This window comes from Colias philodice, chromosome 12, assembly GCF_061535455.1.
Source record: "Colias philodice isolate Cphi_HAF_F1 chromosome 12, ilColPhil1 Martin Lab GWU primary, whole genome shotgun sequence".
Lineage (NCBI taxonomy): Eukaryota > Metazoa > Arthropoda > Insecta > Lepidoptera > Pieridae > Colias > Colias philodice.
In genome coordinates this window covers 6,211,126-6,226,999 of record NC_143097.1, presented here as the reverse complement: position 1 = coordinate 6,226,999, position 15,874 = coordinate 6,211,126, and the positions used below count along the sequence as shown (strand labels likewise).

Here is a 15,874-nt window from a genome sequence, read left to right as displayed (position 1 = left end):
GACCAAAAAGTTTGAGACGATGTAATAAAAGCAGTGTTCGGAACCGTTTTTTTATAAAAAAATATAAGCAATCTTGTTTTGATCTGCATTATCATTACATCCATATATTTTTCACATGGCATAATGATAATGAATATACAAATATAGGTATGTGTAAATAATAATATGTATTACCTATATAAAAGTAATATGTATATTATATCTACATGTTTAAGTATGTATTAAGTGGATATATCTCATTATTAAGTACAGTATTGTCCACTTATGTAATGTGACTAATGATATCGAGGACAAAATAAAAAATAAGCAGTATCAAGATCGTTCAGTCCATTTTCCCTAGGGTTGCACACTCAAAATTTTGATTTCCCCAATTGCCATCAGATTCTGGTTTACCTATATCATTGAAGTTGGCATTTTGATTCATTTTAAATATAAAAAATAAGAAACAAATCGTTTGTTCCTGGTTTTTTTCTTAAAATGTTTGTTGATTTTTTTATTCGTCCGATTAACTACTGTTTATTAAAAAAAAAATCAGTTTATGTCAAGTTATGGTTTTCATTTACCTAGTCAATTTATGTAGGTACTTGAGTCGTTTTCAAAATAATTGTACATTACTACAAAATGTTTGTCCCCCTCAAAAATCTTCGAAAAAAATATGGTTACGACTGAAATAAATCATTGTTAACGTTTTACAGACTAAACTTAAGCATACTGCATATCATTTCTGATAAAAAGCAATGAATTGCGATTCAAATTCTTACATAAATTTAATGTGAAAATAAAGTAACAAAAAAAGCTCCATACATTTTTTTAATGTCCCCTATGTGGACGACAATGAAAACCAATATTTTTATCAGAATTTTTGTATGAAACTTCCTATTTTTTTGTATCATAATTAAAAAGCAATGTTTGAAGTGTTATATCTGATAGATTAAACTATTTAAATTACCTTAAATAAACGAAGAATGACATATTATAAAAATGTCCCTATCAATCGTTACAATTTCGTGACACTGATTTATTGACATAATTAACCAACTTCTTGTATCACAAAGAGGAGGAATCTAACTCTAATCATTAGCAACACTAGTCATGTCACGAAAAGTAAGGTCACATTAACGCGCCGCCATTTTGTTCGTCGTCCAGACACGGAAGAAGTCCTGTAGTGTGCTGTGCAAAAAATTTAGTTACATTTTCCTAACGACGTATTCTCAACAAAAGTAAGTACATTTTGAAGAATTGACCTACCGCACTTGTAATATACTTAAATTATGACTAGAGTAATAGATTACACTTTCAATCTAATGGTAAATGTGATTATGTTTTGTGTAAAAGTATTTCTTAGGTTATTTTTTACATGTTACTGACGAACAATTTCTTGACATTTAGTGACGTCAGTAAATTGTAGACGGTAAAGCTGTGGTCTCATGTGTAAATTATGAAAATAAGATATTAAAATGTGTGTTAAATTAATGTAACGAATAAAAGGAGAAAAACAATAAATCTCTCAAGATTATTTTTTTGTAACTACAGGCCATACTTTTTTAAACCATGATGTAGGGTTAGTAAAGTCGGGCTTAGGGACTTGACTTTTCCTGGGATCTGATAACTTTTTTATAGTGAAAGCGGATCAGTGAGTCTTGGCCTCCAATTTTACAAGTGGTTTCTGATGGGATAACGCTTGCCTTATTGCATTTAGTGTTGATCGCTGTTCCACCCACACGAGTGATGCTTACTTTTGTTTTTATTTTTATTCAAAATACATATATCCAACAGCTTTTTTTAGTTTCAGAATGCCGCTAACCGGTGCCGAACGGCAAAAAAATACATTGAGAAACTAAAAAAAGCAAAACCCTGAAAAATATGAAAAGAAAAGGAAAAAACACCTCGAGAAAGTGAAACAAAGACAAAGAAAAATATCAGATCTTAATGACAGTGAAAAAGAAGCTCGAAGACAAAAATGGAAAGAAGCTAATGATAGAAGAAAAGAAAAGGAAATGCAAACAGAGAATTATAAAAATTGATTGTTTGTTGATTATTTTGTAACTAAAAATATATATTTTTTTATCTAGTGACTTCTTACTTTTTTATATGTAATATTACCTTATTCTGAATACAGCCTTACTTTTACAACTTCCTGACATTTCCTAACGAAACAGTTTACTGACTATTTCGTGACGTACAAATATTTTGAAAATGACCCACTTAGCTAAAAAATAACACTGGAACATAAAAAAGGAAGGTAATACAAGTTTTAGATCATATTTACCTGTATCAGTCTACTATAAATTAATTAGAATTCTAACCTTTTACCATTGAGCTATTCTCTAGCCTGTATGAAGAAACCACTACTTACCTATTGCACGCCTCATAAGCGAAGCGTTGAGGTGGGTACTACTGTCACTTCGCGCAAAACATCAGATTTTTCAAACTTAAAATGTCTTTATGTATCATACATTGCACTTGTAAGATAATACATACACACACATATTAAGAAAAAACACTATTTTTAACGTTCATGATATTTTTGATGTCATTTTTGTTATTTAAACTAGTTAAAAAACAGTTTAAAAAAGTTCTGTCTTGGACGTCCGTGTGTCTGTATGTGCGGATCCTTTTTCTTGTTAACACGATAGCGACCGAAATACTTTACTAATCGAGTCTTTTTTTTTCTCTTACGCTTGAGTATGCTCAGGAATAGAACCCTTTCATTTTTCAGGGTCTAATTCGATGTGGTTTAATTGTTATTAAATAAACAAAAATAATAATTAATAAATATTTATTAAAAAAAAATTATGAGGCGTGCACTTTTGGATTTTCCAAATTATTTCATTTTTGCTACCTATTCAATAACACCTCATTTAACGTCATTGACGATTTCTAACCGTTATTAATCTAATATTGGCCTACTACACTATGAAATTTTATAAATTCGTTCAGTGGCTTTTACACGATGAGCCCACATACAAACAGATAATAACTATTGTGATCTTCCCATTTTTATATAATGTTAAAATGTTACATAGGTACATAGATTAGAAATGATCTGATTATGGCTTTATTTTATGGATTCATAGATACTATTAAAATGACTTGGGAACCATTAACTACTTTCAAAATTAAGAAAACCAGTGTTCAATTATGTACCTAGACTTACTTATTAAGCCAACATCAACCAGTGAATAGTGAATATATACAGATAGGTAGGTACTAGTTATCTGCTAAAATACAATGTGCTTGTAAAGGGCCCTTTTCTTTGATTTATAAATAAAATAAAAGTCAATAGAATGCAACATGTTTATTATCACCATTCTCATCAATTTCAGCATTAGAACAAATTATATAAACGAACCCACGGAAAACTTAAATTAAATTTGAGAAGTAAACTAGGTACCTATTTAGAAAGAAATTCATCAGACATAATATTATTAACTAGGAATTTCTTAATAAGGATTTTATTACCTAAATTAAGCACTAAATCATATCACATTAGATTTATTGGTGAGTGTTAATGATACTAGAAAACAAAATGATTTTTGTGCAAATAAAAATTAAATTTACATACTTATTTATAAACAAAATTATTAAATCAAGAATGTTTATTTTACAAGGAAATATGGACATATTATAATGAAGGCAAACATGAAAAAAATCTATATTTAGATATTGCATACCATAAATATTAAATACCATAGGATAATAATTAACCTGAAAATTACAATGAATGGGTAAGAATTGATTTAAATTTTGTATACAAAGTTTATATTTTTATTTATCACCTATAGAGGTGTAATTTTTGGTTTATGCCCAGTGTATTTTAGATTATTTTATACATATGCTATCCTCATTAAATTACATAAAAATTTAAAAATACATATACACAGCTTACACAGATGACAATAAACTATAAAAATTGTTTATTTTCAAAAATACTATATAACTCAAAACTTAGTAATCATAGGTACTATTTTTGTCAATGTATCAGTAATCATCAGTAGTGATAATATAGCAATTTCCTGGATAGATTATATGGAAATCAATTTAATCATTCAAGCTTGAGATACAAAACTATTATTTTCATATAATTTGCTTTGCATTAATACTAAATGTACATGTTTGATATTTTTTGACTTACCTATACAAGCAATACAAATCAAATTATATAATTATGTATTGTTATTTAACCTTTTGAAGTATGATAATGATATTTAACATTTTGACATTACTTATGTTTAAAACAATGTGAATTAGTTATTTATTTTCACTTGAAATGCAACAAATTTTCTTGACCACAAAACTTAAATGGAACAGTTACTATATAATAGAGCTTTGGTCGAGATTATGCTTCATAACAGAATGTTAACATTTATGGCACTGAAGACTATGGATAAATAATGGTTAAATATTGTGAAGCTTGAATAACATTTTTTAATATTTCAATTTAAATCACATTGTTATCAAATATCAATGAGTAAACATAGCATTGACTTCAACCGTTACAGCATTTGTATGTTCAAGGTTTATATCTTTTATGCTGACCTTTAAAACAATTGTTTAAAAAATACCTGTATTTGTTGGGCTAGATTTAATTTTAAGCAAGTAAGGTAAAGTATACAAGTAATAAAACCTTTGATTTAACAAAATTAAAGTATTTCAGTCTTAGTATTGGTTAAAGTCAATGAACATGAGAAAAGAGAAAATTCTTACAGTAATGCCAAATGTCTTTTTGTTCCTTAACAGACAACAGTCAAATTTACACCGACGTCAAACATTCAATCACATTAAATTAATATCAATCTCTTTACCACTCAGCATCGCCATTGGCCTTTTGAAAAACAAAATCTTTACCAGATAGATTCATAATGCCATCTTTGAAATAGAATTTCCACTTATTACGTGTGCGCGTGATCTTGTCATATTGGCATACAACTACATTGTCAGTGTCAAACATGTCACCAGGCTCTTCATCTGAAACGTCATCTCCAGAATTAAGTGGTTCTTCTTCTGCACCACCACTTTCATCCCTTTCCTCTTCTTCCTCTTCAGCTCTCTCCTCTGCAGATTCCTCATCCTCATCATCATCACCGGCGCCATCTTCCGACCCATCTCCAACGTTAGAACCTTCATCGTCAGAGGAATCCATAGCACCATCTAGTGAGAATGGTGCTGCACCACTTCGACCACCTCCACCACCATCAAATTCATTTTGTTGACCGGCCAGTGCTGAATTTATGTGCTGTTGAAGCAAGGTTGCAGCTAAGGGCTGCGGCAAACTAATGGTTGCATTGATAATTGGTCCCGTTAAAACTTGATGGAGTTTATTTCCATTAAGCGCTGATGCAGGTATTTGTATTGTAAAGGAACGTGGCTGTGAGCCAGGCACATTGGGTTGTGCAGGTAGGGTTAATTGTACTGGTACCTTATTATTAGGGTCAAGAACAGGGTGGGGATGGCCACCTCCCATATTTTGTGCTGGAGCGCCATGTTCCACTCCAGATTGTCCCGAGGTCTGTGGAACCATATCAGGCCTTTTTTGTAATAAATGACTACCATTTGCTTTATGAAAGTTTTGTAAGACCGGTGGAGGAGGAGGCATAACAGGTGGCTCCGGTTGAGGAGGGTCCATAGCGCCGCTAGCGACTAATTTGGATTTCCATAATTGTTTTAATTCCTGTAATACTTGTTCATCTACACCATCATCGAGAAAACAATCCCGTACTCCGGTAATGACATCGTCCACTACTGAATTGTACAGTTTTAACACGGATGTCTGACTCGTCGTCATTTTGACGTTATAGAATAGTTTTATAAATAAACAAGCACATCAACTAATTGAAAAGAATGAAGATTTGAGCACTGGAAGGTGAGAAGTGCGCATCGACGAGCGTATTCACATCTCATCTCAATGTCAAACACTAGGAACTACACATCCATTATTTTATCGCAGCACAATATTCACTTCGGTAAAAGACTAAGATAAATTATATCTAACACCCATAAACGTAAGCAAACATCAATTCAACTGAATAACTCGAATAATTTTCAACCATAATTTTGACAATTGACGACTAAAACATAACCTACAAACAAAAAGCAGACTACGAAGAATGTTTGTCTGTGGTTGCGAATAGATTATTAAACTCGGCATAGCGCATGCGTGACGGAACCACGCGCCGTTTGCCGTGCGTCGTTCTCAAAATTAAGCCCCACCCGTGAAATTATAATTATTGTATTATGTTTATCAGTAAATTTTTAGATACAAAATTTTAGGTACAAAATTCGTAAATGAATACTAAGAACATGAAAAATAATTATAAGTCTATAAAAATTTGGAATCACGTCATAATATTCAACGTTAATGTTCGCATAAAACATCCAATTTTAGTGGAATTTTATTTCTGAAACTCATTTTTTTTTAATTTATTCTGTCACTATTTCGCTTTTGATATTACTATATTCATTAAAACTATTGCTCTTTGAACTATAATTGTCAATAGACTGTATGTATGTAAGATAGAATTCATCCTATTATATAAAGGCACAGTATTAGTAGATAATATTCTGTTAAGCTGGTATTCTCACAGGCAGTGCGACTAAAAACTTGTTCTTTTATCATTGACGTTCATAATTCATATTAATTTATTTAATAATCTTATATATAAAAATGAATCGCAAAATGTGTTGGTAAGCGCATAACTCGAGAACGGCTGAACCGATTTCGATAATTCTTTTTTTATTATATTCCTTGATGTACGAGGATGGTTCTTATGCAGAGAAAACGTAAATATTATGTACCACGGGCGAAGCCGGGGCGGACCGCTAGTCTTATATATAAAAATGAATCGCAAAATGTGTTGATAAGCGCATAACTCGAGAACGGCTGAACCGATTTCGATAATTCTTTTTTTATTATATTCCTTGAAGTATGAGGATGGTTCTTATGTAGAGAAAACGTAAATATTATGTACCACGGGCGAGGCCGGGGCGGACCGCTAGTCTTATATATAAAAATGAATCGCAAAATGTGTTGGTAAGCGCATAACTCGAGAACGGCTGAACCGATTTCGATAATTCCTTTTTTATTATATTCCTTGAAGTACGAGGATGGTTCTTATGTAGAGGAAACGTAAATATGTACCACGGGCGAAGCCGGGGCGGACCGCTAGTAGTTTATTGATTTATATTGTATAAGTTGGAATTTAAAAATAAGAGTAGGTTTAATAATTATTGTGGTGTTATTTATAAGATACGGATTCAGGTTTATTTTTAACCGTTCAAGAATACATACAGGTATGGTAAGGTCACATCATGGGTGAATTGAGTAACCTTCATTTTTTTTTGCGACCTAAAAAAAAAGAGATTACTAAATACAACCGTTTTATATATTTTTTGTGTGTTCGCGGATGGCTTCTTCGTTTAGAAACATGTTAGAAACGGATTTTTGGTGATTTTTTTTTATTGGAAAGTAGACAGTAGTTAATCCAAATATTATATGATAAGAAACATAAGATGTGATGATGGCATTCCAGAAAAATCATACTACCTTCTTCGTCGTTTCAAATTTTTTTATTAAATAGGTACTAGCGTTCCGCACGCGGCTTCGCCTGAGTGCCAGAGGAAAATATAAAAAATCCTAGGGTTTTGCCCGCATAGTTACCTTTCCCTTAAGATTTCCGGGATAAATTGTATGTCACTTATAAGAAGAGACAAACAGGAATACAAGCGAATATATTTTCGCATTTATGATACTGTATAATAAGCACTACAATGCAGAGATGAAAACAAATTTTGACGAGGGAACACCTTAAATGTTAAATGATTTAGCAGTTCCCTCGTTTTTGAACTTTATTAATTTGTATTGATGAGAACTTTCCACCTATGTAGATGGGCTACGGCTTTATTAGGGGTGCTGGAAATGATAAACAGAACTTCATCGGTTTACACCTACCTAGTTACCTAGCTTTTATTGCGCACATTGATACCTACGGTTAAATATGACAACATGTTCAAATGTAATTATTATTAACAGCTATACTACAAAAGCTACAAGAAACTGCTATAACCCTTGATTTTTTTTGTGAATTTTTCTATCTGATCAAAAAAAAGTAGTGAGACGTCTTTAATATTAGATGGAATCGCCCACCTGTGGATCTAACAAGACCAATTGAGCGAGGAGATCTTGCGGTATTTGTTATGTTTAGTCAATAATTATTGATAATATTCCCTCAATTGCCCACAACTCGATATTTTCCTAAATAAATAATTATATAACTTATATTTTGCCTGCTTAAATAGTAAATATGTCAGTAGTCCAGTACAGTATTTGTATGCACGGAGGTCAAGGGGGTTGTATGCTGTTGTGTGTGATAAATTGAAAATATATAAAAAAAGTTCAATGGGTGACGGTGGATCTGCCACGAATACTTGGACTATAATAGTATGTACTGACAATCTTTTTTATATCTTATCTACGATTCAGATCGAGACCATAATATTGAGTTATGCAATTAATAATAATAATTACCTATATAGACTGGGGTAGAAGCCTTTAAAAATAATGAAAAGATAAAAAAAATCGCAGTCGGATGAAACCCATTAGAAAAGGAGGGAAATATGATGAAAATAAAAGGAAAAATAAATTACGGTCAATCCGAGTTCGGGAAGTGGGAGGGGGGAGCTTTTAAGAGAAAAAAATGGTTTCTCCTGATTTCCGACAAAACTACAAGTCCTATGGAAAAAAGTTCAATGGCAAAGTTGTAGGTAATTAAAAGTTCTACAACTTTTGTATTCACAATTTTTTCACATAACCTCAAAATTTAGGTGAAAAATTCAAAAAACCAAGTTTTTGGTCTTTTATTTTTATCTACTTCAAAATTTATTTTTTTTTCTACGAAATTTGGTGGAAACTTACTTTATTATGTCCCAAATACACTGTAATTTATTTGATTGAAAATATTTATTTTTTCGCCTTATTTTGAATTAATACCAAAAAAACAACCTAATTTTCAATCGAAAAGTCACCCGTCAAAATATCAGCTTTTTTCAAAAACTTGGGGTGCCTTTTATTCATTGAAATCTCTACTTTCATATGGTGTAAAAAAAAACAAACACCACTATAGTAAATGTTCTCAGGAAATGCATACAAACAGTGTGATAATGAGCTTTTACTAAATCAGGCACACTTCTCGAACTCTATATCTTCTCTTGTATCGGCTTTTCGGTAATATTTCAAAAGGAAAATAATTATCTGTTCTAAGTTTAATATTTTACAGCATATTCAAAAGCAAAATGATGTCGATAAAAACATTTCAGGTAGTTCGAGAAGTGTGCCTGATTTAGTAAAAGCTAATTTTCACACTGTTTGTATGCATTTCCTGAGAACATTTACTATGGTGGTGTTTATTTTTTTTACACCATATAAAAGTAGAGATTTCAATGAATAAAAGGCACCCCAAGTTTTTGAAAAAAGCTGATATTTTGACGGGTGACTTTTCGATTGAAAATTAGGTTGTTTTTTTGGTATTAATTCAAAATAAGGCGAAAAATTAAATATTTTCAATCAAATAAATTACAGTGTATTTGGGACATAATAAAGTAAGTTTCCACCAAATTTCGTAGAAAAAAAATAAATTTTGAAGTAGATAAAAATAAAAGACCAAAAACTTGGTTTTTTGAATTTTTCACCTAAATGTTGAGGTTATGTGAAAAAATTGTGAATGCAAAAGTTGTAGAACTTTTAATTACCTACAACTTTGCGATTGAATTTTTTTCTATAGGACTTGTAGTTTTGTCGGAAATCGAGAGAAACCATTTTTTTCTCTTAAAAGCTCCCCCCTCCCGCTTCCCGAACTCGGATTGACCGTAATTTATTTTTCCTTACATTTTTATCATATTCCCCTCCTTTTCTAATGGGTTTCATCCGACTGCGATTTTTTTTTGTTTCAAAAATTATCTACTCTAGTCTAATATTTAGATAATTAAATATATATTTATAATATATACTACTAATTTTATGTGATGTTTGTTTAGACCCTATACCTGCAATGTTAACCTTCCTGGAAAAGAGCGAACAAAGGATAGGTAATTCATCAAACGAAGGAAAGACCTCATAAGGCCATATTCGCATAAAGATGAATGATGACACTTTAGCACACACTGCGAAAATTTCTTCCATCCGAAGCAGACGTTGCATCCCATTTTATTTTAATAATAATAATTTATTTATTAATAGAACATCAGAGGTCCACTTGTAAGTATTATTTCTTAATTACTATGTTAGTTTACATTGCTTTTATACAGTTTACATTTACATTAATAATTTAGATATTATCATTATTGAATATTTTACCATTTATAATTAGTCATTTTATTTTTATTAATATAAGATGTGTGTACTTGCTCTATTTTGCAAGGCTAAAATATGCTTTATGAGCAGTTTTGAAGCTACCCTTTTTATATTATCTCACCTAGTATAAAATCATTTAAAATTTTAAAAAAATCATTTTATCGTTGTTAAAATAGACCAAAATTTATCTATTTAGTTTTGCGTAATTCAAAAACGAAACCATTAGCGGTAATTCAATATTGAGATTTACCCAAAAGATTGTAACGAGTAAGCGGAGCCAGAAAGTACTCAGCGCAGCTTTGTAAACCTCTTCACATCCCAAGCTTGCGGATTTCGAACATTATATAATCCCCAAGCGTGGAAGTGCTAGTATAAAGCTTTTTTAGAATCTCACGTTGAGACTTACACACGACATGCCCTTTATGACAAAGGAATGGAGCGCAGCTGTGCGGGTAAAGAGAAGCATATGGAAGTCATATCACCATCGTTACATAAGTGACATGCAAATTTATTATTTTTTGTTACCATCATTTTACAGGTCTGGGCGTAGGTAATGAGACGTTCATATAATGAAAATCTGGGAAATCATTATATGTTATTTGCACTTTACTATAGTACCTATAGGCTATATGTAGGTATGAGATATTATATGTAAATATCTATACGATTGTGCGCCTTCCTTAAAAGTTAAAACAGAAACGTATTATGGGGTATTATGTTTAAATTCAAAACGTCCGGTGGGATACGAAACGAAGTACGAACGAACGAACGAACAAAGACTGTATACAATTTTAACTGCAAAGTGCAATATCATTTATCTATATACATATATTGCTTTACTCTATGGTGCTATTGCTAATTTAAAAAAAAAAACTATTTTCAATGCCACAGTGATAATTTAACGAAGTTGGTGGGCACATACCTGAGATTATAAGAACTAGGTATTAGCATTAGCATTTTTTTTTCATACAGATAAAATAAAGTCTTTGTATTATTTTAGATTGTAGGTAAGTAAAACAAAAAATAAGATACCTACCATATTCGTAAGTATATAAAGTAAACACAGGGAAGAAATTTTTTTATTTTTTATTTTTCTTTAAGTATTAGGGATAATAAACAGCAGAACAGTGGTTAATTATACAATAAAACTTAATCTAAATACAGGTATAACTGTCCAACCAACAACATTATCCACAGTTTGGATACATACATTTTTATACGTGCAACAAATGCAAATAAGAAAAAATAAATATAAATGTGCACTTAAAATTGTCAAGAAACATGTAATTATGTTGAACAGTTGTTGTATTATTTATCTTATGCTAAATTGAGGTATACGATTTTCCAACTAAATGAATTCTGTTTTGATTGGAATGTCTGATGATGGATTTTTTACCTTAATTTGCTGATGATGTCGATTGATCTTAATTTTCAGCACAACCTACCGGTAAAATCTAATTTGCATGTTATATTTTATTTAAGTTTGAATGCGTACATAAACCAAGAGCAACGTACCTATTTGTAATGTAAATTATTGTATTATCCCTTTACGCTACATCAAAATATCAAAATTGTACAATAAAGTACCTACTTTCGATATTCCGATGTCATTATATAAATCATATCAATATAATATGTATCGATGATATTTTACAAATACTTTAATTTACCCTGATTGAAAATAGCTGTTAGCACAGTCTGTTAGTCTATAGATTACCTATAGGTACATTATTTCGATACAATCTAATATCTAATATCTAATATCTATCTAATATCTAATATCTAATATCTAATATCTAATATCTATCTAATATTCTAATATTTCTAATATCTAATATCTAATATATATTATATCTAATATATATTATAAAGGCGAAAGTTTGTAAGGATGTATGGATGTATGGATGTATGGATGTATGGATGTATGGATGTTTGTTACTCTTTCACGTAAAAACTACTGAACCGATTACAATGAAATTTAGCACACATATAGAGGGTAACTTGGATTAACACATAGGATAGTTTTTATCCCGGAAATCCCACGGGAACGGGAACTATGCGGGTTTTCCTTTGCAAACGCGGGCAAAGCCGCGGGCGGAAATCTAGTATAATATAAGAAATAAAACGTTGAAAGCAAGATAATTCAATATACAGGTGATAATAAGTAATAAGCTATGTTAGCAATTACATTAAAAACAGATATCATCAGCTTAATATCGTTTGTGTCCGAGAAATGGATTGGTGGTTCGGAAACTATTATGACACGGAAGCAAAAACTACCAGTCCCATTTAATTATACACTATTATGACTAAAAGCTATTTCACGACATCGTATAAACCATGAACTACATGTTTTATTTAACAGTTAATTATTGTACCACACTAATTATTATTAAAAATAACAATTATTAGTAAAAAAATGTGCTGTGTGAATGAGATAGATGTGATACCTATGCATTACCTACTATTAGCACAGATTAATAACTAGTAGCACAGACTAACTAGTAGCTAGGATACTATTAGTAACTTTACTGACTACTATGTAAGGATAAAGAGGGATAAAGATCAATTTTCTGGAACATTATTAAATAATCTTAACTTATTACTCATATATAAACTGGCGATTCTTGTATCTTATATTTAATAAGTTAAACCATGTCATCATTCATCTTGCAAAATATGTAACAAAGAGAGGGGAGCTGAAAACGTTTACGGCATAAAGGAATTCGTGAAAAATATTCAAGACGTAGTAACTAGGTAGTATTATCAGACCAAAGGCTAGTGTCTGATAAGGGTATTCTTAAGAAAATCTCGGTATAAGTTATTCATGACGCTCTGAGCGTAAGTAAATGCATAAACATAGCAAAATAAATCATTCATGCCTCGTGGGGATTACAGAATAATCTGTGGTTTACGCTTTGAATGTGCATTTGTAAACAACGCTTTACAAGTATCTACTAACGAATATTTTTGGTAACGGCATGCATTAATTAATATACGTTCTGAATCTTGTTACATGATAACGTGGTTCCATTAAACCTTAGTTAAATTGCGGCACAGATAATCTAGAGAGGAGATAGTTCAGGTGAGCGCGTAATGAAATGACATTCTCGGCTGTATCGATCGCACACAAATAGCTCGACGGCCGCTTACCTACCCGCTGCCAAACTATGCTCTATCTTTTTGATCTATCGTTATCTAGTACAAGCTTGCAAATATGAAATTTCAAAAATCTCACATGTCATTTTAAACCAAATTGAACAGTTTTTGTTTCTTTACGATTTTTATAAAAGCAGAGATATGAATTAATTTGCACGAATGATCCTGAAAACTGGACAGTGTTTATATACTTTGTGTGAATGGTAGGTGCAATTGGTATTGATATAGACCTACTTGGAAAAACTGAAGGTTTAATAAAGAATGGTAATATCGTGCTTTGATGCTTTGTCTAGTTCTAGGAGAACGAACAACAAGTCAAAGTAAGTCAAGAGAGCGACTAATCTTAGAAAATATAGGTACCTACCTATATTTTTTTATTAAAATCTATGTAGGTACGTATTCGGGTTCTTGGTTAAATTTATTACACATTCATTTGTATAACGTAGTTTCAGTTTATTCTAATAATATGAAGCTGAAGAGGTTATGTGTATGTTTGAACGGCTTAATCTCAGGAACTATACTGGACCGACGTCCAAAATTCTTTCACCGTTGGATATGTACCTACGTGATCCCTGAGTCCTATATATTATATACTATAATCACTAGCGATACTGGGGCGGTATAATCCATACTATATATACTATATACTATATTACTATATACCTAATATTATAAATGCGAAAGTAACTCTGTCTGTCTGTCTGTTACTCAATCACGCCTGAACTACTGAACCAATTTATTATAAATCATCTACGTTTACCTACATATTATTATGTAAACTAGTTAAAGTGGTTGAACTCAACGCGAAACTGCGCGACCTAATGTCATATGTTACCTAGGTAGCTACTAGCTGTAGCTAGGTATATTATGTATTTCAGTCACTTCTCCAAGTATAGGTATTTGTATTAATGTAATTACGAAGATGTATTACTAAAGTGGTTGCGAGTTTCACTGTAATTATGTAGCTTTGCGAATACCATAATCCGAGATCGAGAATAAATTGTTTATATTAATTAAAAAGTATTTAAATTTCAAAATTTAATTAAGTAAATCTTTTTTCTATAATATGAACCATTTCTAATTAAATTATATATCTACAGAATATTTTTTACAATAATTATTATGATCATGGAAAGAGTAATGAACATGTTTAGTACGTAATATAAAAAAAAGACGGGTTGCACTGCGGGAGTGCCGGCAGAAGTGAAAACTTGATTATTAACGTTGAGCATGTTTGATATTTTGGAATGGTATCCGTCTTACGCTTTTTCGATCAGGTCACGTGTCCTGACGCGAGTTTAAGATTTTATACCCATTACAGAAAAAGTGCTCAACGCCGCTAAAGAAGTTTTCACTTCAAAAATTAAGAGAATATAATTGAACTGTACTGTGTACCTATCTACAGTTACCATATTTTCCATAAAGGAATCCTTAAAATATCGCACCGTAATAACCATTAAAGTGTTGACCGAGAAACAAGTCATATAGAAATCGATGCGTTTAGGTACCGATCAATGTCGTTACCTATACTAAAAATATTGACACTTTACAGGCACTTGAGATTTACATTCTTTGTCGTATATCTAGCATTTCTGCATAAGATCCGGTACAATTTCTCTAGTCTTATAAAGCTTTCACTAGTCAAAGAAGTCAAATATCATCTAAATTGGCATGACGCATCAATCCACTTGGGAGTCTTGTGATAGACAGCACAAAGCAGAATAGCACGTGATATCTTTTACTTGATAGACATTTCTGGCGTCAGAAAGAACCATTTAATATGCCTCTTTTCTGTCGTAAATGTGTAGATAGGTACCGTACCTAATATCTGACCCAATATATTGGTATATATAACCTTTCCAAGACATATATAATTTTAATTTATACATATTTTAGCGCAATTATGTACCTACCAAGAAAAGGAAAAATACAATGTTGTACTCAATTTATTTTGTTTACAAACAAATTAAACAACACTTTTATTCGTATTTTATATTTTCAATTGCTACAAAGTCCCAAATGCCCTAAAGGCCCAAGTCAACATGTAATTAGTACAATGAAGACATCTCGTGTTCTTCTAACAAAACATAGGGTTCACCTCAAACAAAATGATAATACTAACGTTTGACATAATCCCTTAACGTTTCAACTTAATAAAATAAAATTTGTACCGCCGAAATGACGGATTGCCACATTTAAGCTGCAATATTCAATTAACTAAGTGACTGTTTGTGAGCGCGCTCTATTAGAAGAAGGGTATAAATGACTTCATTAAACACAGCCCTTTATATTCAAGTTCAAAGGCGTGTAGTCTTGAATCTCCCCACTCAAATTGGCTGTTTATCGCGCCGGGAAGGCGTTACACGAAAC

General features: G+C 31.4%; 1 protein-coding gene across 1 annotated transcript; it reads right to left on the bottom strand.

Annotated features, from left to right (window-relative positions):
• Positions 1-3,283: 3,283 nt before the first annotated feature.
• Positions 3,284-6,096, bottom strand: TfIIA-L (transcription factor IIA L). Its single transcript, XM_089701560.1, has one exon. It carries the CDS (start codon positions 5,783-5,785, stop codon positions 4,802-4,804), a length of 984 nt encoding a protein of 327 aa, XP_089557686.1. The 5' UTR covers positions 5,786-6,096; the 3' UTR covers positions 3,284-4,801.
• Positions 6,097-15,874: the final 9,778 nt, after the last annotated feature.

Coding starts and splice junctions, on each gene's coding strand:
- TfIIA-L (XM_089701560.1), bottom strand. CDS start 5,785: ATGACGACGAGTCAGACATCCGTGTTAAAACTGTACAATTCAGTAGTG.